Source organism: Amblyomma mixtum, chromosome 5 (assembly GCF_055824585.1).
Source record: "Amblyomma mixtum isolate Tamu chromosome 5, ASM5582458v1, whole genome shotgun sequence".
Lineage (NCBI taxonomy): Eukaryota > Metazoa > Arthropoda > Arachnida > Ixodida > Ixodidae > Amblyomma > Amblyomma mixtum.
The window spans coordinates 57,549,501-57,577,027 of record NC_143016.1 but is presented as its reverse complement, the minus strand read 5'-3'; the positions used below and the strand labels follow the sequence as shown (position 1 = coordinate 57,577,027).

The window sequence follows — 27,527 nt, the reverse complement described above, 5'->3', positions numbered from 1 at the left end:
AGCCATACATAGTAAAACTTTAACGTCGGCATCCGAAGAGAAAAAATCATGGGAAAAATTTGACGCATGGAATCATGGAATGCACCACTTGAGCAGGATAACTTTTACGGCCAGGTTATACGCGGGAAGGTCACGCTGTGTAGTTAAAAAAGAAAAGAAAAACTTATGGAACAAAGACGAACTGCGCTGTGGCGTTGACAAGTCGAGAGTGGTCGTCAAATCGCGTTTTATGCAAAACGAATACCCGGTAAAATTATATACGAAGTTTAAATGCTCTTCGTCAGTTCTCAAGAGTTACAAATACATTTGGTAGGTTGTTTGACACGGGGTTGTACATGAAAAAATCGACTTCATTACATTGTGATATATTATTAACTGGGAAAAAAAGAGGACGAATTTGTGTACAAGTCACAAGTAGATCGCAGCAGAACTGATGATTGGGCAAGTTTGAAAACGCTTGTTGCGAAGAATTTACCCCAAAGAAATGGATAACAAATACAGGAACAGAAACGAAGATTAATGTGCGCTGATTGTTCCCTCCTCAGTGTCCTGATTTTATTTTTGTACTTAATTGTCAACAATGCGCTATTTCAGTACCGTCTATAAAGACATACACGACGACCCTTACAAACGAAATTAGACGCGCACACGTTAATCTGTACGTCTTAAAATTGATGGCCAATTTTTAGCAATGTCATTCAGATCATCCGGCCATGCCTGGTCCTCTGTCTTCCTTCTGTTTGTATGCTGTTTCGAAAAACATGTAGTCCTGGAACAGAATGAGATGACAGTCAAGTGAAACGCGCTCAGTAATCGGCGTTTGCCGCACAAGAACAATTCCTCGCCTACTGCAAATGACTTTCCGTGATAGTTCGTAACACATACTGTTTCGAAAAATGATTTTACGCTTGGGTAAGACTTCGTCCTGACTAGAAGTGATATGATGCTCAGGCACAGGCATCAAATAGTATTATGCTAAAATATGTTACTTAAGCACACTATAACTGCACATGGAAATTGCTACGCGAGGAACAAGTGTTTTTTTTACTGTTATGCGGAAATTCGCCTACACGGCTTGTGCACAGCAGTTATCCCTTGTAAAAAAATCTTTACGATGTGGATGAAACTCCTCCCGTGAGATCAACTCATCACACTAAAACACAGCAAGGTTACAATGGTGTAGAAAAGTAACCTACTTTTGATGCGGCAATTAAACCCATATTCAGGCACCGCTTGTGCTAACGACTACATTATGCCGGCAGAACGACAGCAAAAGCTACGAAAATTGGCCAAAATCAAAAAAGAGAGGATGTACATATAACTGCTGTGATAGGACAAGATGACAGAAAAAAATTTCTACAGCAAACGTTTTGACTTTGTCACCACAAAAAAAAAAAAAACAATGAAATAAAAATCTTCTTTATCAGACACTTTACTGTCTCTGTCTCTTTGCTCGCATAAGTTAATTCTTATGCACTAAACAACGTCAAGTCTCTGAAGTCTAGCTGGCACCCGTATTATAAAAAGGACACCTTGAAATTCGAACTCGAGTGCAGAGAAAAGCTTTGAGATTTATACACGAAAAATATGCCAGGAAAATGTCCCCGTCCTCAGTAATGTTACAAAACAGACTACAGACTTTAGAAACAGACAAGAAAATTAGCTGTTAGGAGAAGGTAAGTGACGCCAACCAAGTAAAATACAGAAAAAACACGACGTTTCGGGACCGGCTCGGCCCCTTCTTCACGGTGTGACTACGGGCGAGCGCAGCTTGGCTTTTTAAGCCCCTGTGTGGAGGACCTGCGGGTCAATGGCCGCAGCCCATGGACGTAGGATGAGGGGAGAGTCCCCAGGGAACGATTAACATTCTCTCGTGTTTGCTGTATGTGCCACGACTCGAGTAGAAGCCTCCTGCGTGGGTTAGCTTCCGTTTCCAATACAATGGTGCTGTCGAAGTCAATTGGGTGGTCACACCCTTCACAGTGTTCGGCCACGGCGCTGCGTTGACGATTCATGTGACGGACGTCCGCTTTGTGTTGGTTCATCCTTTCCGCGAAGTTCTTCGTTTCCCCTATGTACGACGCCGGGCAGACGGAACACGGAATTTTGTACACGACGCCCTGGGCCTTTTCTCTGGGCTGCCGGTTTTTGGGCGGGGGAGAAGGCGACCGATAGTGCTGGTCGGTTTGTGCGTTGTCAGCACCCCTTCTTTTCCGAGAATGCGACCGAGCGTCTCGCTCACGCCTCTCACGTAGGGGACGCAAACACGTTTCCGCTTCTGGCATGCGTCTGAGGAAATAATAGACCGGATTTTGTTTTGCCTTTCTTGTTTCCTGATAATGCGCCGGATGAATGAGCTTGGGTAGCCGTGTTCCGTCTGCCCGGCGTCGTACATAGGGGAAACGAAGAACTTCGCGGAAAGGATGAACCAACACAAAGCGGACGTCCGTCACATGAATCGTCAACGCAGCGCCGTGGCCGAACACTGTGAAGGGTGTGACCACCCAATTGACTTCGACAGCACCATTGTATTGGAAACGGAAGCTAACCCACGCAGGAGGCTTCTACTCGAGTCGTGGCACATACAGCAAACACGAGAGAATGTTAATCGTTCCCTGGGGACTCTCCCCTCATCCTACGTCCATGGGCTGCGGCCATTGACCCGCAGGTCCTCCACACAGGGGCTTAAAAAGCCAAGCTGCGCTCGCCCGTAGTCACACCGTGAAGAAGGGGCCGAGCCGGTCCCGAAACGTCGTGTTTTTTCTGTATTTTACTTGGTTGGCGTCACTTACCTTCTCCTAACATTAAATTTCCCAACCAGACAGACTTCTGTCGAATGTTTTCTTTTAAGAAAATTAGCTGCCTTGTACTCCTACACAACACCTTTTCTGAAAAAAATAATATGGCGTTGCTTGCATATGTCGGCCGAATACGAAAAGAATGCGACGCAGTCATGGATATTTGCAACGTTTGCCTCAAATTTTCGCCAGAACAAACTCCTACAAGAAAGTTTTTTTTCCCTCGAACGGTGAGCGAGTGGTATTCGCTTACCAATGATGTATTTCAATCAAAGCATTTCATGATAGCGTTGTAAACATGAGCGGTGTGGAAGTAAGTGTGATCCGTGCTTTTTTGTGCCTCATGTTCGTTTCATGCATCATTATTTACGCTGGTCTGTAGTTCACGTCGAAATGTGATTCGTGATTCTTTTGTGCATTATGTTAATTTCATGTAACATTATTTACACAGGTCTGTAAGTTCATTTTTGTTTACTAAAAAGCCGCTCCTGCTTGGACCAATATAATGGCCTGCAGTATTAGTGAATAAAACGCACTCTTACGAAAAGAAGAAAAACATAAAATCAAAGATCAGCTTGATTAACACCCTGCATGTGTTTTGTGCGTCAGTCTGCTGCCTTCACTTTCGCGCTAAGTTCACAAAGCAGCGTAGAACTGGTCAAAAGACTCTATACAAACCTCACCCGAAGCAGCCCCAGTTGAAGTTTTTGCTGGATTTTATCAATGAAAATTGCCGAGCACTTGAAGTCTCTTTGAACACGGAATAAGATAACGGAGCTGAGCGAGCAAATATCTCTCCCTGGAGCAGCGCCTAGCAAGAGAATGTTATCTTTTTGCACCGCTAAACGCTTCTGCACGCTATCAGGGAGGAGCGCGACTTGTACCTCTCTCGTCTCAGCGGTTTTTTGCTTCCTCAAATCAGGACAGGTTCATCGCGTCACAAAGAAGTCTGCATAGAAGTTTACTGAACGAGCAGAATTGAGTGGAGAGAAGTAGCTTACGATGAGCATGGCGGAGGCGACGAGTGCGGCCTTCATGCGAACATCCAGGTCCAACGGGAAGCTTAGGTTGAAGGTGTCGGTGTCCGTGAAGTACTCCTTGACGAGTCCACCCCACTCCTTTGTGATTGCGCCTATGGTGACGCCATTCATTGTGTTCACCTGTAGATAAATGTAGATAAAGAACGGATAAAGGAAATTAATCGTAGATAGAGGACGCACGTAAGACGTTGTATTTGTTGCTCGCTTGCTATCGCGCATTGTTTTTTTTTTCGCTGACAGAGCAGAGAATATGTCAAAAATAGTGTTATAATGACAATCTATCTATTCTACGACGCGTGAAGTGACATATGGCTCTCAAGTCAGATTGAGGTACTGTACATTTAATTCAAAAAGTGCATCCTTGAATTGCTTTTAGTCAGGAAATCGCGAAGAATAAGGCGTTAAAGGAGAAGGTACGACAAAAAAGGGGTGGGAATAGACACAACCAGACATCTTGAACAGAAATGTGTTTTTCACATTCAACCTCAGGCGAGCAACATTTAACTATTTATTTTTGCCAGAAAAAAAATGCTATAAATTTTATTTCAAGCTCTCGCAAGTGGGTGGAACGTACAGGCAAAGAAGGTGGCAGAAATTGGACTGCATCTCTGTGCAGTTGAAACACCTCTGAACAGCCTAAAATAATAACATTCTAGAGCTCAGTTAGTGTTTGGCACGACCAATTCAAGTTCCAAGTGAGAGACGAACGCGGTGGCACTTGCTTTTAAGCGCTCAGAACTGCTTTTAAGCACTCAGAAATATAATGACCACTGAATAACTGAGTAATAGGCAAACGAATGCAAGTTGCTCCTACATGTGTTGCACTGCGTCATATTTTGCAAATGCCTATACAATGAGCGAAAGTTCCCCTCACCTCGAATTTCACGTCGCATTTACACGGGACACTCTCGGTGCAGATAGGTCCGACTATATGTAAAGCCGGCTCGTCCTCAGGGGTGTAAATTGTGAAGTACGGGTGGCATATGGACCATCGTTGGCGGATGAAAGCGATGGTAGTGCCGGGGGGAGCTTGAACTTCCATATTCTAGGTGAGACGAGCAAAAAGGTTTAGAATGAGACTATGCTTACTATCCCCGGTAAGAGTGCCGTATGCAGTTCGATAAGGAACTGAACACACGTTATTAATTTTTGTTGTTTTTCTCAAGTCGCGGTTCATAATTCACTAATTTTAATAGCTCATATTCAAGAAGCTGGATTAACCAGCTTACTGAGGCTTCAATTCGAACAAAGCAGCTACTTTTTGTCATTTTAACATTTCACTTTCCTTTCTTAAGTGCGTAGCAAAACATGTGACGCCTGTGACGTTTTAGAAGCTGGAGCAGTGACCTCCACTATCTTCGAGATCGCTTCAGGCTGCATGCAGTATGACGAATTCGGTGTTGTGGAGGGGTTTTATTTGAGAGAAACTAAAAAAAAAGCTCACTGTGCGAACAGAGAAGAGCTAGGTAATATGGAGAAGAAACACATCTTGACTGCGCTTCAGAAGAGGAAATCAAATCGCTACGCGAGCTGGACTTGCACCGTTATTCTGTGTACGCTTTACTTTGGAATCTTGCACATCCAAGTGCGCCTTAGTGGTGCCTGAAGTACTGAGCTCGCATGGTTTCAACTTAACTCTGCATTTCCTCGCTACATGAGTGGCAAGCAGCAAACAGGAATAATTTTGGTTTGAAATATATAGCTTGCCAGATCCATATCAAACTGCAGGGTTGAGAATAGGTAGTGTACAGAGCCCTTTTATTAAGAATGATTTGGGTCTGCCTCCTGAGACTGAAGAAATACGCACTGTTTTGTTGACACTCATGAAAACGTCTTTACTCGAAAAAAAAAAACAGTCAACCACAGGCCGCGATGCTACAGGCAACTCGATCAACATTACCAGTCAGCAGAAACAGGAACCCTTATGGCTATATACAGTGCGAAAGCTAAGGTGTGATCGGCTTCGACTATTTGCGAGGGACACTTAACTCATTCAATGTCACCCCTAGTCATATGGGCGAGAAATATAACTGCAGCCTTTTCACGGGTTTAATTTAAGTAGGTACGTTATATTACCTGGTATGAAAGAGAGCTTACTCCTTGTTTTTCCCACATGAAATACTGATAGTACGGCATAGTACTTTGGGATCGTCCTACTGAAGACGTAGGCTTGTGGTCCAATGCGGAGCTCTGTTTCTACCCGTCGTTTACACGGAGCGAACAAGCTGTATTCTTCTTTCGTCATTCTCATCTTTCCTCATCTTTCATCATCCATGCCCTTTTGTTCTCCGCGTGGCGAAAGCGTCCAGGTGTCCGGGCCTCTGATTGGGCGGCGCAAGCGCACTAGTGCGACTAGTGCCATCTGTTGGGAATCCCCAGGATGTGCAAGGCCCGTGGAGGGAAACGTAGTACCTACGGCATAATGAACAGGCCCCCGCCGAGATCCTATGAAAACCTCTGTTCCGATGACGACTCCACCCTCCCATTTGAGCTGCAGGCCTGTCGATTGCTAGCTACCTGCCAGCTGTCATGATCAGCCAGCACCTGTGAGCCAGCCTACCTCAGGTAGCTGTCACGCCAAGGGAAGTTTCGTGAGCCCGTCTCTATATTCACAGTCTGCTTGTAGAATCATCTGTGTGCTTGCGAGTACTTTGCGATCATAGGCCTCTGATAACCAATGACACAGTGATAATAAAGCTCGGTTCAACGACGGAGCTGCTTCACGCACAAAGGAAAACACAAAAAAAGCTGTGCGCCTCTGGCTCCAGTTTGCGAAGCTGTTCGCATGTCTTCGTTGATGAAACTGGTATGTGATTGACGGACGCCATGCGTTAGCCAGTGACGATGACCAAAGGATGGCAGTTACAGTTGGCTTTGTGCGTTATGTGTCGAAAGACCACATAGCCGACAAGGCAACGTCTAACCTATAGGCTAAGCTTGAATATTACGGAATAAAATTGAATATTAGACTCTACCTGCAAGCAGCAGAACCAGCAGCAATGAACGCATCGTAAGGGCCGCACTATATGCATGACGACGGTTTTATTGTAGTCAAAGACATCAATCTCCAGACACCGTCGCGGGCCACAACAGCACCTGGCGCAGCAGCTTGAATCTGTGCACGGGAAAAAAAGAAAGGAAATGTAAAATAATGCAAGTATTAAAACAAGGTGTGAAAGGAACGACTCTAACTACGCACAATGACGGCTTTCCTGCCATAATAAGTCATATTATTTTCCCCCAGGGTGTTTGCAGCGCACACGACGCTCCTGTTGCGGTCATTCTTCTCTTCCGACGACTCATCATTTACCGGCATGCCAAAGTTGTGGACCTCGACGGCCGAGGTCAAAGTTCGAGTCTGGATACGTATTCTCAGGGTTGCTTTAACGATTGGTGTCTGAAGGCGTACAGCCCACTACGAATCAACTTCTGCACCGGTGACCCGCTCCCGTATCTAAGTGGCTATGTGGCTATGGCATCCGGCTACTGAGCTATAGGTCACGAGATCGAATTGGGGCTCCGGTTACGACATTTAGATGGAAGCGAGATGGAAAAATTTCCATGTGCAATGCGACAGCAGCATGCGCTAAGCAACTCCAGGCTGCCGAAATTAAACCACAGCTCCCCACTACACTTTCTCTTATTGCAGATGTCCAGTTTCGGTATGACAATCTCTTTGTGCATGCTACGCTTCTACTTTACGTTAGTGGATCGTCAGAATTGGAACGTAATGCTAAGTGTTGTGACAACTCCCACAAATGCAGAACACATCCAGTTTCGCTTGCGTCCTGACCCATGCACAGATTCTCTTTATCGGTCATCTGACGTTGTGAAAAGTGCTATACCATATCGGACCCACGCGAAATACGAACAATTGAAATGAAGCGCCTGCACAACTTACGTGACTTTAATCTAGTTCATGGGGCGACCTCGACGCACAGCAACCATCACAACGACCACAATTGTCAACTCTGTTTACGCCGGACAGGACTCAAGCAAGTTGGCCGTATGAACGAGCGTAAAAATAAAAATGGGGTCGAATTGATCGATTGTGAGCGCTTAATTTCGGCTCGGCAGTACGTTGTTCATGCCCTAAAGTACTTCTGCAAAGCCAGGCGAGATAGCGCTGAACGCATTTGTTAACGGCGGATACAGTGTTGCGTCGTGGAGATTGTCATGAAACTGGTATGCCTGTCGCAGAACTTCAAGCTGGGCTTGTTGGTTCATAATCTCGGAAGCGTATTTCGTAGCTCAACGGGACGACGCAGAACAGACAAGAGGGCAGCGCTACACTCTTAACAATGCTTTATTTCGCGAAAACGCTCAGAATATATGCTTTTTGAGTAAGAAGTGTTACCTTGGCATGGGATACATTATTCCGTATCTTTAGAAAAAGGCGATTTCAATTTTTAAAAGCGGCTCGAAAGAGAAAAGATCGTAAAATTTTCACTTACTACCTTTTTACCATACGCACCTCTGGTTGCGTATTACAAATTTATTAGTAACCGTTAGCTTAACCCTTAAAAAAGTTACCGAAGGCAGATAACACAGACAGCTTTGGTAATAAAATGGTTTTGTAATTACACATATCTGTACCGTCATGCGTTTAGTTATATTTACTGTTTGTGAAATCGCAGGTTCGGCCGGTTTAAATGAGTAGTAGATGTTTCTAACCTGCACTTTACTACTTTAAGTGGCTGACAAGGTAGTAACATTGATCAGACAAGGGAAGTGAAATGAGAGGTTTGTTATTACATGCATAAAGTAGTAACCTATGTGACCAACTGCTACTACCTGTTTCGTTAGCAAGTGATACTACTTTATTTCTTTAGGAGTGTACACGTTGACGATGAACGGTGGGTGCCTGCTGGGACCATTTCGAAGGCGACAATTTTCGTGCGTGATTTGCATAATAGCATCTATATTGGCGTTCTCGTGAAGACGGCGATAGACACTGTTGCAGATCAAAGCTAGTTACGCCTGCGAGGCGCGAACATTGAGCGGCCGTTTAGATCACCAGTTCAATAGGAAACGCCAATATATCCCATTTTGCAGCGGAAACCGAAGAAGCCAGCGTATAAGCAATATAGCTTAATTTCGTCGCTTGTCTGAGTGGAAGCTCTCTTGGTAGTGGGAGCACTCCCTTTCCATTTCTTGATCCATTCCCTCACGACACTGTGAGTGTGTTGCAAACTGCAACAGCGTGCCGCCAAGTTTTTTTTTTCGTACTACGCTAAGAGAACCAAAGTCAGCTCGAGCTCTCATAGCGTCCTAGTTATATGCAGAAAATATTTTATTTTTTCTTGGTTACGACCTGTTAAAATGGAATTATGGCGCCTTTTAAACGGCTAAATGCACTGATAATAAGATTAGCACCCATTATAAGCTTTGTATGCCCACCTACAATTTTCAAACAACAATGGATTCCGTGGCTTTGTTCTCTTTATCGACAATTAACAGCATACTGATTTCTTCACTGAGTTAAGTTCAACTTTGAATATTAAAGTCACTGTTTATCTGCAGTTGCTTAAAGCTGTGGATGGAATTTACAGCTGCGATTGCATAAAACAACACTTTGATAAATTAATGTCACTGAGCAGATAATAAAAGGTTTTTTAAACATCTCAGAGTGCACACTACTGTATTTGGGATACACAGGCCTGTACAGACTGTTAGGAATCTCACTCACTTTCTTTGATGGTATATATAAGCTGACCCAAAGAATTCTTGGCTTCGTAGACGTTGCACGTTTCACAACCGAGGAAAGCTGAAAAGAAAAAGAAATGTGCACATCAGCAAGGCGTACATATTGCAACCATCCCTTCTCACGCGCAGAACACTGATGAGCAGTGTGCGCTCCAGCAGTTGCTGAGGTGCATCCACATGAGGTGCACAATGCCCGTCTTGCTGGACAGTCCAGCTCAAGAGACCGCACGGACGTACCTCTGAATGTTTTTATAAATAAATATGGCTAAATGATACCAAAACACCCTGCATATGCCTTAATGAAAGCTCTTCACTATGCGTTGCTTTGAAACAGTGGGATGTTGTAACGGAAGTACATACAGGAAAGCAGCGGTAAGTTCCATGGCTACTAGGAGCAGCCTTTGCGAACAGGCTTCCGGAGACAGGGAGTGCTTTTACGCTGTGTATTGGGACATTTTAAGGCACTCCTGAGGCCCAAACCCCCCATCCTGCATTTTGGAATTGACGTACCATGAGTGCGCAACTAGACGGTTCAAAAGCGAACCCTGCGGCGCGAGGACTTTCGATTAATGCTCTACATTACTATCGAAACCATTCCAGACATCCATCAATGACGTGATAAGGGTCGACACTACATAAAGCATAATCAATAAATAAAAAAAAATTTCGTGGGATTTGCGTACCTTCGGTGAGTTCCACTTGCTGTTGCACCACTACTTGTTCGATGAGCGTCAAGTACTCGAGGCCCGGAGGGCAGTTAGTTGTCCCCGGGGCTACCTGGTTCGCAGCTCCTGCGCATTAAGACGCCGGTATGCGTGAGACAGCAACAACTCTTAGCGCACCCTGAGCCATGCTCATTTCTCCAACATGTTTGCAGAAGAACTTGCTTTGGGGCTAGTTGGTTCATGATTGAAGTTCAGAATGGCGCAAAAGACACAACACAGGAAAAATAGGGGATGACACAAAGAGCGCCTACTACCAACTGAGTTTATTGCGGAAACACCCTCTTTTATAAGGCAAGACATATCAACCACGAACCGGAAGCAGAAAAAACACATATTCATGCTTTGAATTTACATTTCAAAACACCATCGGCAGAAAAGAAAAAGCTACAAGAAAAAAACAACAACAAAAAAAACAGAATCTAGAACTATACGTGGCCGTCTAAGAAACCCAGCTCCTGGCGGCACAGTTTAATCGATGAAGTGCTAATGCACGTGGACCCAGCTTTCTGTATATGATATGCCTCTATAATCTCTCTTTCAAATCGCTCCCTGCCTCTGCCGATAAACGTTGCCTGTTCCAGCATCGGTCCGCAATCTCTGCATTCCCTACAGTGATCCGGCAGGTTGCCCCTGTCATTGTTTTTAATTGTTATTCTGTGCTCGCTAGCTCTCTCGTTGAAACACCGGCCAGTCTGGCCAATGTAGGCGGATCCACAGCTGAGCGGTATGCGATATACGACTTCGGACTTGCATTCAGTGAACCGTATCTGATGTTTGATAGCGCATCTTCGGGGTCGTCTGTTCATCATGGAGCAAATTTTTGCAAGCTTGCATGGTGCTGAAAACAACACATTTACACCATATCGACCCCCTACCTTCTTGATATTGTGCGCTATCTTATGCATGTACGGTATTACCACCATAGGCCTCTTGTCTTCCTGCTTGCTTTGCGTATCACCGCTAGAAGTGGCCTTGATTCTTTGTAGCAGAGATTCACATATCGCTTTTATCATCAGATACGGGTAGCCAGCGCTACCCAGTCTCACTAGCTGCTTGTCAAAGCCGGCCTGAACACAATGATCGCAGGATTTCGAGAGAACTGCGTGTAGGCACATGATGGCAATGCTGCCTTTAACCAGTTTGGAGTGGTTTGGTTTGGTTTATGGGGTTTAACGTCCCAAAGCGACTGAGGATATGAGAGACGCCGTAGTGAAGGGCTCCGGAAATTTCGACCACCTGGGGTTCTTTAACGTGCACTGACATCGCACAGTACACGGCACTGCTGAACGGCATGAGCCTTTTCTTAGAACGGGGGTTGTACGCCGAACACACATGGTGGTAATACCGTACATGCATATGATAGCGCACAATATCAAGAAGGTAGGGGGTCGATATGGTGTAAATGTGTTGTTTTCAGCACCATGCAAGCTTGCAAAAATTTGCTCCATGATGAACAGACGACCCCGAAGATGCGCTATCAAACATCAGATACGGTTCACTGAATGCAAGTCCGAAGTCGTATATCGCATACCGCTCAGCTGTGGATCCGCCTACATTGGCCAGACTGGCCGGTGTTTCAACGAGAGAGCTAGCGAGCACAGAAGAACAATTAAAAACAATGACAGGGGCAACCTGCCGGATCACTGTAGGGAATGCAGAGATTGCGGACCGATGCTGGAACAGGCAACGTTTATCGGCAGAGGCAGGGAGCGATTTGAAAGAGAGATTATAGAAGCATATCATATACAGAAAGCTGGGTCCACGTGCATTAGCACTTCATCGATTAAACTGTGCCGCCAGGAGCTGGGTTTCTTAGACGGCCACGTATAGTTCTAGATTCTGTTTTTTTGTTGTTGTTTTTTTTTCTTGTAGCTTTTTCTTTTCTGCCGATGGTGTTTTGAAATGTAAATTCAAAGCATGAATATGTGTTTTTTCTGCTTCCGGTTCGTGGTTGATATGTCTTGCCTTATAAAAGAGGGTATTTCCGCAATAAACTCAGTTGGTAGTAGGCGCTCTTTGTGTCATCCCCTATTTTTCCTGTGTTGTGTCTTTTGCGCCATTCTGAACTTCTCCAACATTTTCAGAATTTGTTGCGGTCAGTACGATTTCGACCGTTTCTTGCACCTTAGTGACGCAGCGTCAACTGTTGTGTATTCTCTTACGTAAGTGGAGAAATCGTATGACGCAAAACATCCGACGAAACGTGGGGGACTATTATACGCAATAGGTGCAACACTGCAGTTCGCTTGGGATGCCTTATCAGGGATATTTTTCATTTTTTTTTAAAGACGAAAACGTTTCATCTGGCATGCAGCTAGGCCAGTTGGTTAGAGTGCTTTGTTGTTGGCAGAAACATGGTAGAAGCTATAGACGGGCGCAATGCACTGCTCGAGTAAAACGTTCCGTAAGAAAATTCTCATAATCCGTATGTTTTCTCTACGACAAGTACATAGCATACAGCATTTATACTGGCTATGCAGAGAACGCATACTGACTCTCTACGCCGTTATGGAAATGGAGCAGATGTCAGAAAGAAACTGCATGAAAATTATAGCGAAACAATATACAAAATATTCGCAGAGTGTGCGAATTTGGGAGGTAACATTGAAGACGGATGCAGTTGGTCATTACATGAGTGAAAACGCCAGTAAATGGCTAGCGAGCGCACAAAACTACGGCTGCCTGTTCGTTCCGTTCATAGTGACTCCCCAGCGATCTTTAAGGGCAAACTTTTAACTGCTCTTTTTCATGCGAATTGGCTTACAACTTGGTGTATTTTCTTAAACAAAAAGAATGACAACGAAGAGCAGCGCAAATTTACCGCGTGGACAAAATAGCCTAAAGCAGGAAACGAACTGGAAGCAAAAAAGGACACCTTTAAAGAGAATAACCAAAGAAACTGATAGCAGGAAGGCAGTGACCTGGATCACGAAATGGCACAGCGACACCAGGAGCCACGGGAACAGAAGCGGCGGAGCCAGGCGCGGCTGAATCAGGCGCAGGGTTGCTGCTTCCCGCAGGAGAATGAACGTTAGAACCATGTACAGATCCGCCAGGCAGTTGGCCACCAGACGAGGCAGAAGCAGGTGGGTAAGCACCAGGCGCGTAAGCACTTGGCGCGTAAGCACCAGGCGCATAAGCACCAGGCGAATAAGCACCAGGCGCGTAACCACCAGAGCTGTCAGCACCAGGAGCATAAGCACCAGCTGCGGAAGATATGGGCACACCGCGTTCTGTTGGAACAGGCGCAAAGAAATTAAAAAAGGAGGCGCTATTCGGGGATTCACCAAGCGCGTAGGATCATAAGGATCATAAGTACCAGCCGCTTACGTACCAGGCGCATACATGCCAGGACCATAAGCACCAGGAGCCGAAGATGTGGGCGCACCGTACCCCGTGGGAGCTGGACCGTAGGGATTATACGCAGGTGCGTTGGGGTTGCTGAATTCGGGAGCGGGTGCGCTGGGTGCACTTGCACCTGGCGATGCGTACCGGAGCGGAGGGGCACCGTACGCGGCACCTCCAGGCACAGCGGGATCAGCCATGGAGGAGTCAGACGGGGCAGATGAAAACGTGGAGGTCAGCAGTGAAGCAGCGCTTGTTGTGGGCGCTCAGCCAAAGGCTTGCGCTGGGTACCGACATGAAAGTAGAACAATGAACTCGGCTTCCTGTGAAGTGAACTAAACAAGGTACTATCAGCAACAAATGAAACGCGAACAAGACAATTGAACCACGAACAGCAAAATAACAATCTCTTAACCGGGGGAATCTAAGTGCTAACGGAGCGTAGTTTCATTTCGAAGGCACGAAAAGTGTCCTTGAGAAGTGTTGACCAACCTCGCATGTATTTGCTCTCCAGGAGTTAATATGTTGGCGTTGTTGTGTTCTGTTCTCTTGCTCAAGTTTCATTCGTTGCTGATAGTAGATCGTGAGCGCGCAGAACTTTCATGTTCCCAAAATGGTGTAATGGTATTATTGAAACAAGTTATAAGAATCTTTGAATTCTTCTGCCCTGTCACTGACAATGCGAAACCGCCGTTTGTTTTACTGAAAAGACGTCAATAGGGATCAGAAGCGGCCTATGCAAGGACGCTATTCAAGCCGGACGTCAGCTCCTGGTTATGAAGTCACCCAGTCACCTAGCTCGGACCTCTTTTCGGCCCCTACCACATTCCAATGTCCGTCCTGAGCGAGATAGTGGTGTGCAGCCCCCGGTACTGCACTCGAACACTTCTCTCTACAATAAGTTGAACTGTGTTGCTTATTCCTCTACTCCGAATGAGACTCTACAACGTACAATATGGGCGCAACACGTTATTTGAATCTATTAAAAGAATCTCAGTTGCCTAACTGCAACACTGGCCACATTTCTTAGCAATGCCTTCTGTGGATTGCACACCGTAACGTTAAGAAAAAGGTTTCTTATGGTAATCTCCACCCATCCGCTTTAATGCCATTCAGGTGAAGTGTAGGCGCCTAAATAACCAGAAGACAGTAAATAAATATTGACAGGCTACCTCCTGCTTCAGAAAGCGAATAACAGAAGGGTACATTTTATACCGCAATAAAATACAACGTTATTACTGTGCAGTCTTCTTTTTTGTGTAAAGTGATAGCAATGCAATTTTCTAGGGAAGTAATGAGATAAGATGCAATATATTTTAAAATGATGTCTCAGATCTGAGACATTGCGGGGATGATTATCAGTTGAACAGAAGGAAAGAATGATAACTATAGACATCTGCTTTGCGAACTGCGCATGCACTATCAGTCCCTGAACCCTAAGAACCTGAGAACCTGAATAAAGCTGGACTGCTAGCGCAGGTACAGTGAATCTGTTCAGTCGTATGAAGGCCGATAAAAGAGGCACTTGTGCCGCAAGATTGCGGGAGCGTGTTGAAATAATTACGGTGCTTTGGCCGTGTCAGCTCACTTGGCGAAGACCACGGTGTTATATTGTTGTTGATCCCAGATGGAGGGGCACAAAACTCATGGTGGGCACTGTGGCATACAGACACCACTTCTTTTCCCTCTTCCTTCCGTTATTTGTATGCGCATATATCTACTGATACAGGCTAGTAAATATCATAAGGTAAGAAACTTGCCACAAACTCTGAGATTATTTACCACGGTTGCTTTCTTTGTGAGAAAGCCGAGCACATTATGTGGGATAGAAAAAAAACAAACATCAGAAACGAGACTGGCACTATTCAGACGTGGCCGTTATCTCTACAGCTGCAGAGTCGTCGCCGTGGCTTATGGCATCAGCTGCTTCGGGGAAGATGCATAGGTGCGCATTGTTTGTGTGATGTAAGGGCATGTTTAGGAATCCCGGGTGTTCGCAACAGTTCCAGAGCACTCCACTACAGCATCTATTTCTCTCCACGGTGGCTCAGTGGTTACGGCGCTCGGTTGCTGACCCGAAAGACGCGGGTTCTATCCCTGCCGCGGCGGTAGAATTTCGATTAGGCGAAATTCTAGAGGCTCGTGTACTCTGCGATGTCAGTGCACGCTAAAGAACCCGAGGGGGTCGAAATTTCTGGAGTCCTTCACTACGGCGTCCCTCATAGCCTGAGTCGCTTCGGGACGTTAAATCCCAATAAACCAAAACCAAACCAATCTTTCTTCTTTTGCTCCTTATTTCATCCCTTCCTTCCCGACGAGGTTCAGATCCCCGCCGAGAGTGCGACAATCACTTACACGCCACGGTGGCATAGTGGTTAGAGCGCTTGGCTACTGAGCCGGAATAGCCGGGTTCGAACCCGACCACTGCAGCCACGTTTGGATGGAGGCGAAAGGCGGCCGTGTGCTGTGCGATGTCAGTGCACGTTTAAGATACTCAGGCGGTCTACGGCGTCCCTCATAGCCTGAGTCGCTTTGGGACGTTAAACCCCACAAAACCAAACCAACCAAAATTATTCCGGAGCATTCTTCTTCTTCTTCTTCACCTCTTTATAATGGCACATACCCACGTGGGGGGATTGGCCAAGGTATAGTGGTATACATAAGGAAATTTTCATAGGATTGCGAGAAAATATCGGAGCCAAACGTGTATTTTGAAAAATGTATTCATGGAAAACTACAGAAGAATATTTGAAGTGAAATAACAAAGAACATTTTGGTGGGAATAATAATTAAAAAAAAGAAAAAAAACTCGGAGACTTTTAAAGGAGTTAGAAAATCAACCTACCAGTTGCAATTATGTAATCATGGAGATTCCCACAAATTGAACTCAATGCAAAACCTTTGGCGCTCGCTCCGAACGATAACAACACTGGCAGAGATAACGGGAGCCCTAACCTGGAGAGAGGGACCTCCACGTAATTCTTTCTCTGAAGTGCGAACTTTGGACAGTATGCTTTTTTATGCTTATATGCCTTTGTATGACCGTTTCACATCACTGTCTTCCCCCCCTTATGTAATGTCCCAGACGGGATCTTTAAGGGTTCAATAAATGATGATGATGATGATGAAATGGTCCACAGATTCAACGTCCCCGCATGAGTCACATAGGTTCGTCGGAGACCACCCACATCTGCATAGGTATAAATTTAAACTGGGAAGCCTGCACCGCAGTCGCGTCATTGCTACCTCACACTGCCTGGTTTTACACGAACGGACGTTCCATTTATACGCTAAGTGCTGGTAATCAGTAGTATTTAGTAAGGGATCGCGTAACCTGGCTGATATGTGTTGGAACCGCTGAAATCTGGAGATCGCCAGCAGACTGAAATCCGGAGCATTCCACTGCGGCACTTCTTTTTCTTTTTCACTCCCATCTCCCTTTTACGGTGCGGTGCGGGTTTCCATCTAGATGTGAGACAATTACTACGCAATTTTTTGTTGTTGTTAGCCTTGCAAAAGATGGCGCATACCCACACTGGAGGATCGGCCAAGATTCGGTAGGCAGAGGTTGCTATTCATCTGTACATAATGAAGGCAAAAGAAAAGAACATGGAAGAGCAACGGTGGATTTTACCTCAAGTAGATTTGGTTTATTGGTTTATATCGGGTTTAACGTCCCAAAGCGACTCAGGCTATGAGAGACGCCGTATGAAGGGCTCCGGAAATTTCGACCACCCGGGGTTCTTTAACGTGCACTCACATTGCACGGTACACGGGTCTCTAGAAATTCGCCTCTACCGAAATTCGACGGCCGCGGCCTTGATCGAACCCGCGTCTTTTGGGTCAGCAGCCGAGCGACATGACCACTGAGCCAACGCGACGGCTACCTCAAGGATATGGACTGCAAAGAAATGAAAGTTTGGATGAAAAAGAGAGAGAGACATGAAAACAAAATAATTAAGTCAAAATTTAATATCGCATAGAAAAGAAAATAAAACGTTTAGCAAGACAGTAGAGATTCCAGTAAGAAATTTTATATAGCGGCATAAACAGACCTGTGGCTGTGGTGGCGCCAAATGATAGAAAGAGCGGTCTGCGCTATTTTTTTTTCCCTCAAAAACCAATTTATTTTTTAATAGGCCGTCGGCGTTCATAGGGTGGTGGCGGTGGTGAAAAACTTTTTAGTACTCAAAGAGAGTTTGGAGGTCAGAAGACCCCGCTACATGGTCGGTATCCGTAGTCCGGGACACCGAACGACGAGGCCCCGTCTCACGCCCGCTTTACTAGAGCCCTTTGGGACTCCAGTGTGGAGCAGTTGAGGAGGGCAGTCTCCCATGCCTCTCGGGGGGGGGGGGGGGGGGGGGAGGAGAGAAGGGAAGTGAGGATTCTGAGTACATGCCCACACCATGTGAAAGATATCGCAGATCTCTCCACAGTGCGGGCAGCGCCCAGTTGTGTTCGGATCGAAGTGTTTTGCTATGGCAGGACAGAGAAGAGTTCGTCTGCAGGCGCCGCAGAGTTCGCTCCTCCGCCTTAAGGCCCGTTCACATTTGCCCGAAAATCCGGCGAGCGAAGCGGATTCGCTCGCCGCAAAAACAAGGACCTGTTCTAACTTGTTCACGTGCGAGCGAGGCGGATCCGCCGCGCCGCTGCTGTTTCTCGTTTTTCCACACCACGTCGCTGCTAGCGGCATACAGAGATGTAGTGAGAAAAGAGCATAAATTTAGCGTGCTTACGTACGTTAAACGCAGGCACATTCTCACTTTTAGTTCAGCGTATGCTAGCACAGACGCAAAAATAAACTCAGCGTGTAGTAGCGCCATCTGGTTGTCAGGGCGGGAACTATTGCTGATAAACAAACCGACTCTGCTGTTAAGCCTAGAAGCGGCAAAATCCTCACTCTGAATAAAACAAGAAAGCAAATTTATCACTTATACGTTTTCTTGAAGGCGAGGTGGGAGGAAGCGAAAGACCTGAGCCACATTTCTGGCCAGTGAACGCACTGAAAAAGGTAGCAACAACGAGAATTCAATCCGTAGCGGGAGGTCCGAAGCGGGAGGTCCGCCATGTTTGTCGCCGCGCGGCGGAAATGGGTCCAGCCCGATCACCCTCGCCGCGCCGCTTTCCGCGTCGCTCGCCGTCAAAAGCGGCCGAATCCGCTCCGCTCGCCGGATTTTTGGGCAAGTGTGAACGCGCCTTTACTCAGCCCCTTGGCAGATGCCGGGTAGTGGCGGTGGCTGTAACAGTAACGAATTAAGATTTCGCGGAATCGCAGAAGTGGTTTATGAGCTTCTGAGTCAGGAGAGCTAGGATGAGGAGCCCGCTGTGTGAGCGCTCGGGCAGCCGGATCAGCGGCCTCATTGCCTCGTAGACCCTGGTGACCAGAATCACAGATTACGTTTGTACGAGCTCTTATCCAACACGCGTTTATTGGGAGCTCACTGGCGTTTGCGTTGACAGTGTTGAAGACCGTTCATTTTGAGGAAAGGAGAGGCGCATGACTGGCTCCCTGGGTCAGTGGACACCCCAATCATGCTTTCAGGCATGTGGCGCTGGTGTCCCCCTGCAAAAAAAAAAACTGCTTTCGCATAATATTTAATGCCTAGCAATACTAAACCGCCAGTAATATTTTTTTACTGTATTTCCTTCTGAGCAGCAAATATTTCATTTCATCTGACGCTGTTGCTAGATGGGTTTCCCTATCTGTTGCATTTGTCTGTATGAATGAATGAGGTCTATTGGATGCGTAGACCATGAAAGGATGAAGAAGGAGAAGCTTCTGTTAATATAGAACCAGAAAGGAGCAAGAACGACAACGACAAAAGGGACGACCAGCCAGCCATGGCGCGACCCGTAGCTCTGCGGGCTCAGGGTGAGTGTTGCACGGGGAAATGCGAATAGAGAGAGGGAGGGAGAAAAACTTTATTGCCATAGAATGTCGAGATTTATGGCAGGTAAGCCTGGTGTGGGCCCCAGGTGGGGCGACTTCCTGAGCCCACGAAACGAGTGCCAGTTGGGTCGTCTTGTCTGGACCTCTGAGGAGTTAACTGGCTCCATCCCTCCTCGGAGAGAGCTGGCAGTAAGGTTCGTGGGGGCGGATTTCCCGCGCCATCCCAGACGATGTGCGCCTAGGTGGCTGTTTCTGCCTGCCTACAATTTTGGCAGGCGGGGACGTATTCCCCATCCTTGATGAGGTATAGTCTAGAATGGCCAAGGATCGAGTGTGCCTGCAATCGGTGGTGGTGGTGAAAAACTTTAATGAAAGAGAGCTTGAGGGTAAAAAACCCTGCTGCATGGTCGGTATCCTTAGTCCGGGACACCGCATGTCGAGGCCCCGTCTCGCGCCCGCTTGACCAGAGCCCTTTGGGACTCCAGTGTGGAGCAGTTGAGGAGGGCAGTCTCCCATGCCTCTCGGGTGGGGGTGGGGCAGGGGGGAAGGTGAGGATTCTGAGTACATGCCCACACCATGTGAAAGATATCGCAGATCTCTCCACAGTGCGGACAGCGCCCATCTGTGTTCGGATCGAAGTGTTTTGCTATTGCAGGACAGAGAAGGGTTCCTGTCTGCAGGCGCCGCAGAGTTCGCTCCTCCGCCTTACTCAGCCCCTTGGCAGGTGCCGGGTAGAGACGGTGGCTGTCGCAATAATAAATTAGGATTTCGCGGAACCGCAGAAGCGGTTTATGAGCTTGTGAGCCATGAGAGCTGGGATGAGGAGCCCGGTGTGTGAGCGCTCGGGCGGCCGCATCAGCGGCCTCATTGCCTCGTAGACCCTGGTGGCCAGGAGCCCAGATCACTTTTGTGCGAGTTGGATCGGCGAGAGCGCGTCTTAGAATTTGCGAGGCAAGAGGTGATATTTCGCCTGCAAGATAATGTTCACAGGCCCGGCGAGAGTCTGTGATAACCGTTTTCGATTTTGGATCGGCGGCAGCGAGAGCTATTGCGACTTCCTCCGCTCGTGTTGAATTTGGGGCCCGAAAAGATAGTCCATCGACATTCATTCTCCGGTGGACTACGGCAGCCGTGAAGAATCCCGCGGGCGACGGCCCTGTGATGTCCACGTAATAGACGCCCTCTTTATAGCCATATTGCCTCTCAAGCGTGCGAACCCGGGCTTGTCGTCTGCCTTCATGTGAAGCCATGTCTATGTTACGCGGGAGCGGAGCGACCAAGAGCATGTGGCGCCACAGCACCGGGATGTTCTCCGTCCCCTCTGGTATGCATGTGTGTTGGATGTGTAAGCGGTTTAGCAGGCGGCGCCCAGGCACCGTCTGCGATAGCCGCGTATATTGGTTCACGAGGTGGGCCTCCCGCAACTCCTGATAGGAGTTTACCACTCCCAACGCCTTCAGTTTGGCGTTGGATGTAGCCACCGGGAGGTCCAGTGCTCGCTTTGTTGCCTTCCTGATGATGGCGTCAATGCGCTCGTCTTGTTGTTTGGTGGTGCGTAGGTACGGCACGGCGTAGAGGATCCGGCTGGTCACGAAGGCATAGGCGAGCCGTAGCGCGTCCCTGCCCCGCAGACCACCCCGCTTGTTGGAAAAACGGCGGATCATGCGCCCTACCTGTTCACCTATGCTCTTGAGTTTCGCTATAGTAGAGTCCGTCCTAAGTTTGTTATTGATGAACAGACCCAGGATCCGGAGCTCCGCCACTTCTCTGATGGGACCGCCCGACAGAGATATGTGTAGAGACGTGTTGTCCTTGTGGTTTGTCCTGACGTGTAGAAGCTCTGATTTGGCGGGAGCACATTGGAGACCACAGTCGGCAGCATATGCTTCGACTATGGAGGCGGTCTTCCATGTCCCCAAGGCTCCCCTCGGTGGTCCAGATTGTAATGTCATCTGCGTAGAGTGCGTGTTTTACGCCATCCACCTGAGCCAGTCGGCCGGGCAGGTGCATCATGGCGATGTTGAAAAGGAGCGGTGATAATACCGCCCCCTGTGGTGTACCTCGTGTACCCATAGAGTACGGGCCGTATTCCTCGTCCTCGATCCGGAGGAGTGCCTGACGCGCAGAGAGGAAGTCTCTGACATAGGCGAAGACCTTCGCCCCGCAGTTAATGGTGTTCAAGTCAGAGAGTATGGTGCCATGTTTAACATTGTCAAACGCCCCTTAAGATCGAGGGCGAGAATGGCCTTGTGGTTTTGTTGCATGGCTGTGGGTCGTATTATGTCCCTGTGTAGTTGGAGTAGGATATCCTGTGCAGACATGTGCGGGCGGAACCCGAACATAGTGTCTGCAAAGAGGCCCTTACCCTCCATGTATGGAGAGAGGCGATCCCGAACCATCGTCTCCATGAGCTTTCCCACACACGAGGTTAATGAGATGGGTCTCAAGTTGTCCGTAGTCACGGCTTTACCTGCTTTGGGGATGAACGTTGCAATCGGAGGAGCATGATGACTTCCGCTCGATTTAAGTTGGGGTGGAGAGGCGGGAATTTGCGTCTCGTCTCTCTGTGGAGATTAGTGATTTCGGCAAAGCTCTGGGAAGCCTTGACAAGGGTGTCTAGATCCGTGGGGCCGGCCGCCCCGCTAGTTAGTTTGACCGGCCGCCCGTTTGGTTAGGCTAGCCTGAGAAATGAGAATACATTGCATTTGCTTGAAATTTCACAGTCTAACGTACCTATAGAGCCTTTTTTGTACCCATAATTCTCCCACTCGCTCTCGCAATATTTCTGCTTGCCACGTAATTGTTCGTAAAGGCTGCTGAGTGCCATTCGCGAAACGAGCAATTTCCTCTGGAGTTAAAAAAAAAGTTACACTGTAGGTTTTCGCATTGCGTGTTTGAAGTGAGATAAATTGAAAGAGTGAATTTCTCTTCACAAAACTTTCGTGACAGGTCGTGTTTAGGTCGCATACTTACATGGAATCAGGACGCGAATCGTAGACTGAGGTCGAAACAAACAACATAATTTATTAGACGCGGAACCAGCATCTCGGATCTTTGAGCTGTCGGTGGTAAATAATTGCTGTCGAGAGCGAAAAGAGGCACCGAGAGATTTGTAGTTTTGTGTGACCTTGTAGACGGAGACCGACCAAAGGTCGTGAATGGCAGTTGGCTTTTCGAGGCGCTGTAGTTCAGTGGCTAACCTCCAAGTAGTCGTATCACCTACTCAATTTTGCCTTCTGTAGACTACGCGCCCAACTCTGTCGGGCCTGGCCACACACTTCTGATAAGAAGTTTCAGCGGTACAGTAAACATAGAGGGACATTAGCCTGCCTGTAGATGTTTGTATCGAGAACTCCATGGTGAACTACTATCCCCCACTCCCTTTCGCAAAATGTTCCCGTGAATGTCGAACGCTGTTTTGCTGCAGACGTCGACACGGTCCCCGTTTACCCGAAATCTCTCACTGGTGGCTTACAGCTCTAGGCCCTTCCATATGGCATGAAGCAGCGCATCAGGACAACAGCGTCGATTTAGATCCTCTTAGGTTCTTTAACGTGCTTGACTCAGCGCACGTTAAAGAACCCAGAAAGGATCCAAATTAATCCGTCCGGAGCCCTTCAATACGGCATGCCTCATAGCCGATGCGTCGCTTCGGGACGTTAGGCCCCGCATACCGTACCATACCATACCATACCATACCATACCATACCATACCATACCATACCATACCATACCATACCATACCATACCATACCATACCATACCATACCATACCATACCATACCATAAAATATTGTACCGCACCATGCCGAACAGTACTGCACCTGGCCCTACTATAAGTACGCTACCAGACCCTACCGTACCATACCATCCCGCAAGAACAGTTCTACGTTTCTGAGCTATACATAGTAGGTATTTGAAAACATGGCCCCTATTTTAACCGGACTTTTTGTTTCCTTGTGTCACATCCAGCGCCATCCAGTGGCGGACATCCTGGTTCGGGGCCGAGAGCCGCGGCTGCTGCCGGCGCACATGGTCCACGACCAGGCAAGTTGCTTTAACTTCGCTTCATAACATTTGTTTAATGGCCTTTTCAACCTCTTGCAGGAAGTGTCAGAATGGAAGCTGTCGCTGAGTGTCGAATAAAAGAAGGGGGTGTTCAGTTACCTTTTAAACAAAGGTCGGCATAAAATGAAAGAGATCTGTCACTCTCGCAGTCATCTCAAAGCTTCGGCCTCTTGTTTCCATGAATTATGCATAGTGAACAAAGGATCGCCACAGCAGTGAATTGATGATGGAAAGATAGGTCGCGAAATAGAGACATTCACAAATGAGGACTAGACGGTACTTGCACTCCTCCCGTCACGTTTTGTGCTCACTTGTGATCGTCTCTTTTTTTTTTTTGCGCCACATGTTTTTCAATCATCAGGAACAAACTTACCCGACAACGTATCCTGATGAATCGATGGTCCTGCGCACCGTGTTTTTGTTGACAGCACAAATCGCTTCAAACCATTTGTTGATTTCTTCGGCTTTCGACCTCAGGGTTTAGGGAAAGCCCTTTTGGTGACTTGAGGTTTTCTATTTATGAACGATAAGTTTGCAGCGGATAGGTTGTGAGCTACAGAGGATGATATGCACGTGATTTGAGTGATTTGTCGGCAGTACTGTGGAAACTAAAGTTCAGCAGCACTAGCGGTTTCCCGAGGAAACCTGGAGCTCATTTTGTTTGATTCTAATCGAATCCGTTAGTCGCGGTAAGTTCATTTATGTTCTAACTAGTTTCAAAGTTGGACGAATATCAAAGATAGAGCACAAAATGAAGAGACTGAAGTGAAATCTACGCATTTATTCTGAAGGCATTTTCCACTCTTTGAGGAGAATTCTAAGCCTTATTGAAGAACGTCATGATAACGTAACCATTCACTTTTAATCATATTCCATTCTTATTTCAATTGTCTTAGCAAGTTATACCAGGGACCGATAAGATAAGGCATTTATTAACAAGTGAACTGTAAACTGATTATTTACGTATTTTTTATTATTACTGTCAATCCCCATTTGAGGGTCATAATAAACATCACGCACTTTCAGTGCGTTGTACAGGATAACAAAAAAGAAAGACCTCTCCAGTGTTCAGCTACCCGATATATAAAAGAAATTTCCGACATTCAATTGCAGGCACACCCACAGGGCTCTTATTTCTAAATATAGTCATCAATGGCATTAACAAATGCTGTACTATAGCCGCAGCGGTGGCTCAGTGGTTACGGCACTCAGCTGCTGAACCCAAAGACACGGGTTAATCCCGGCCGCGGTGGTCGAATTTCGATGCAGGCTAAATTCTAGATGCTCCTATATTCTGCCATGTCAGCGCACGTTAAAGAACCCCAGGTGGTCGAAATTTCCGGTGCCCTCCACTACGGCATCCCTCATAGCCTCAGTTGCTTTGGGGTGTTAAGCCCCGATAACTCTTAAACTGTGTCGTATTCATGAGAGACAACGGTATTATGTACTGCAGCGTTAGACGCATCTGGCAAAAGTAAGTCTTCGGGCTGCTACCACTGTCTCTGAGGTGTGGTACAGTAAGGGATCTCCGCGGAAAGCCACTGTTTGCGCAATCTTTGACAAAAGCTGCGGCTTGATTTTCCGTTCTGAAAACAAAGCGGGCAACGAAGGTCCTTCAGGCATAACTCTTTCGTGGACTATAGAACACTGCATCACTAGAGAGCGCGAGGGCTGCAGAAGGGCAGGTTGCGCTTGCAGAACTGTGTGCTGCCGACAGCTTGGGGTATCTCGGCAAGGGCCAGGACTTAAGCTCTGTGGCTAAGTAACATGTGACCTCAGGGCGTCGCATTCCCTGCCGCAGCGTTCACTGTGTAACCGCTACAGAGTTCTACATTTCGGATATGCGAAGTTTTCAGTATAGCCTTACAATGTGATTTGTTGTGGATATACTTTCTCACAATTTTTCTGCCTCATTGCCGTCGTTGCGCAGCTGAGCTCTTCTCATGGCATGAGTTGTTGAAATGGATACCTCTCAGTGAATCTGTGTGTGAACTAGAAAGTTTAGCTTCATGCTTAAGGCAGCGATATGTAACCACCCTGGTCTCGCCCAATGAGCGAGGTGGGATTGTTGCCAGCCAGTTTGTTTTCTGCGCGCAAAGTCGCTTAAGAAGGAGTTTGCGGTCGAGGTGACCTTTGTTGCTGCTTGCCGCGTGCCACCGCCACGAAACTAGCAGGTTTTTGGTAGCCTGAAAACAAGGTGCGCTTTCTTATGCCACGAAAGTTCTTTGACAGCGTTCATTATTTGTTAACTGAAATCTGACTGAGGAAAAAAGGCATATTGCAAGAGCGCCTTTAACTGTACCACTTAGCAGGGTCGCAATCAGTATATAGCCAATTCTCCTTACGATTAAGGTAACCTGTTCGTATTGTGAAAATCAAATATTTCATTAAGTGCGAGTTCACAAAAATCGCATGATGTTAGCTATGTTTTTCATCAAGCAGGTGTACTTGAAGAGGTATGGCTACTTCTCTTCATAGCAACCGAGCAGATGTTTGCGTGTAGGGATTATTAAAACACACTGATTCACTCGCCATTTCTGCCTGCAGTGAGACCAGCGGTCCCAGGTGTCCACACCGTTTGTCCTCCTGGTCTTGAGTACCTGGCAGTCATAGACCAAATAATTATTGCACAAAATGTGGAACTACTCGAAGGTGAGGGGAAAGCAACATCGCATAACAGTCAATTGTCTCGTTGTTATAAAGAAATGGGAATCTCTTTCTGCGTGCTGTATACACAGCAGAAAGACCTGAGAGTTACACCGAATCGTCGCTGCTTTAGTTGATGTGCGTATTTATATTTTGATGGGTAGTGCAGTTGTGGGCGAAGTCGAGATTCTTAACAGTAGTCGTGCGTCCTGAGTTTAAAAATTCACGGCGACAACTAATTTCATTGTGCTGGCAGTGTGATAGCGTTAGCAGGTGTCGATGCCTTTACAGGAAGTAGCGTCACTTCTGGTCTGGTGACGTCACCACCTTTCAGCCAATGTGAATGCTTCATTCTGGCGACGTCACTTCCTTCTAGCCTTCCAACTTCCGGCTGGCGATGCCGTGTATGTTATGGCGGCGACTGCTGAAGTTGCATGAAAGCAGATTGAAATGAATGAAACCTGTTCATTTTTCTTGGTCTGCGTACGTGACCATGAACCCTATAGTAAAGTGCACGCACGAGTTCGAACCCATCCAGAAAAACTAACAATTCGGCACGCTGGTTGGAATCCTGCGCAAAGGAGCTGATGCGAGAGCACCATGAATGTACGTCTCGGATAATGTGCTCGGCATCCTGATTGCCTATTTTCGCTATCCCGAGAAATTGTTCGTAACCTTTGCTAAAATCAGTGTGAGGAATAGTCTGATAATGCATTGGCGGAATGCTACCAAGTGAAATGGAGCGTATACGTAGTTTTCGGAGAGAGTATCGCAGGCCGTGCCCAAGGGCAACGCGTTGGTACATGTATTTATTTATGACATACTGCAGGCCGTGAGGCCCAAGCAGGAGTGGTTACAGAAACAGATCACAAATTGAGCAATAATAGCAAAGTGCAAACAGAACACGATTAGCGCGAAATAACATGGAAGAAAAAAAGAAACTAACAAAACAAACTAACAATTGTCACTTATCAGGTCAAGAGACCGTACACACGAAGCTGGTAAGCTGTTCCAGTCATTGATGGTTTGCGGAAAGAAAGAGTGCTGAAATAAGTTAGTCTTTGCAAAGTACGGGCTCAGAGAAAGGGGGTGGGAGTATCGGGTTTGTCTGGTGTTCTGTAGAATAAGATACGGCGAAGATTTCACCGCGATTACTTGAGAATTATTCAACTTTCTGGTCGAAATATATTTTGTTATGTTTGACCGTTTCTATTAGTCACACCGAACTAAAGCACGCGCGTGATCATGTGAATCGCAAATAGGTATTTTGTTTATGTTGCGCGTTTATGGCGCACGTTTATGCATCCAA

The 27,527-nt window shown here is 46.9% G+C and overlaps 1 protein-coding gene across 1 annotated transcript; it reads right to left on the bottom strand.

Moving 5' to 3' along the window:
- Nucleotides 1–703: 703 nt before the first annotated feature.
- Nucleotides 704–13,814, bottom strand: LOC149342287 (phospholipid scramblase 2-like). Its single transcript, XM_089546778.1, has 8 exons — nt 13,604–13,814; nt 13,145–13,447; nt 10,228–10,335; nt 9,528–9,605; nt 6,814–6,953; nt 4,713–4,883; nt 3,800–3,958; nt 704–769 (listed from the first exon to the last, which is right to left on the bottom strand). Exons 1-8 carry the CDS (start codon nt 13,812–13,814, stop codon nt 704–706), a joined length of 1,236 nt encoding a protein of 411 aa, XP_089402904.1.
- Nucleotides 13,815–27,527: the final 13,713 nt, after the last annotated feature.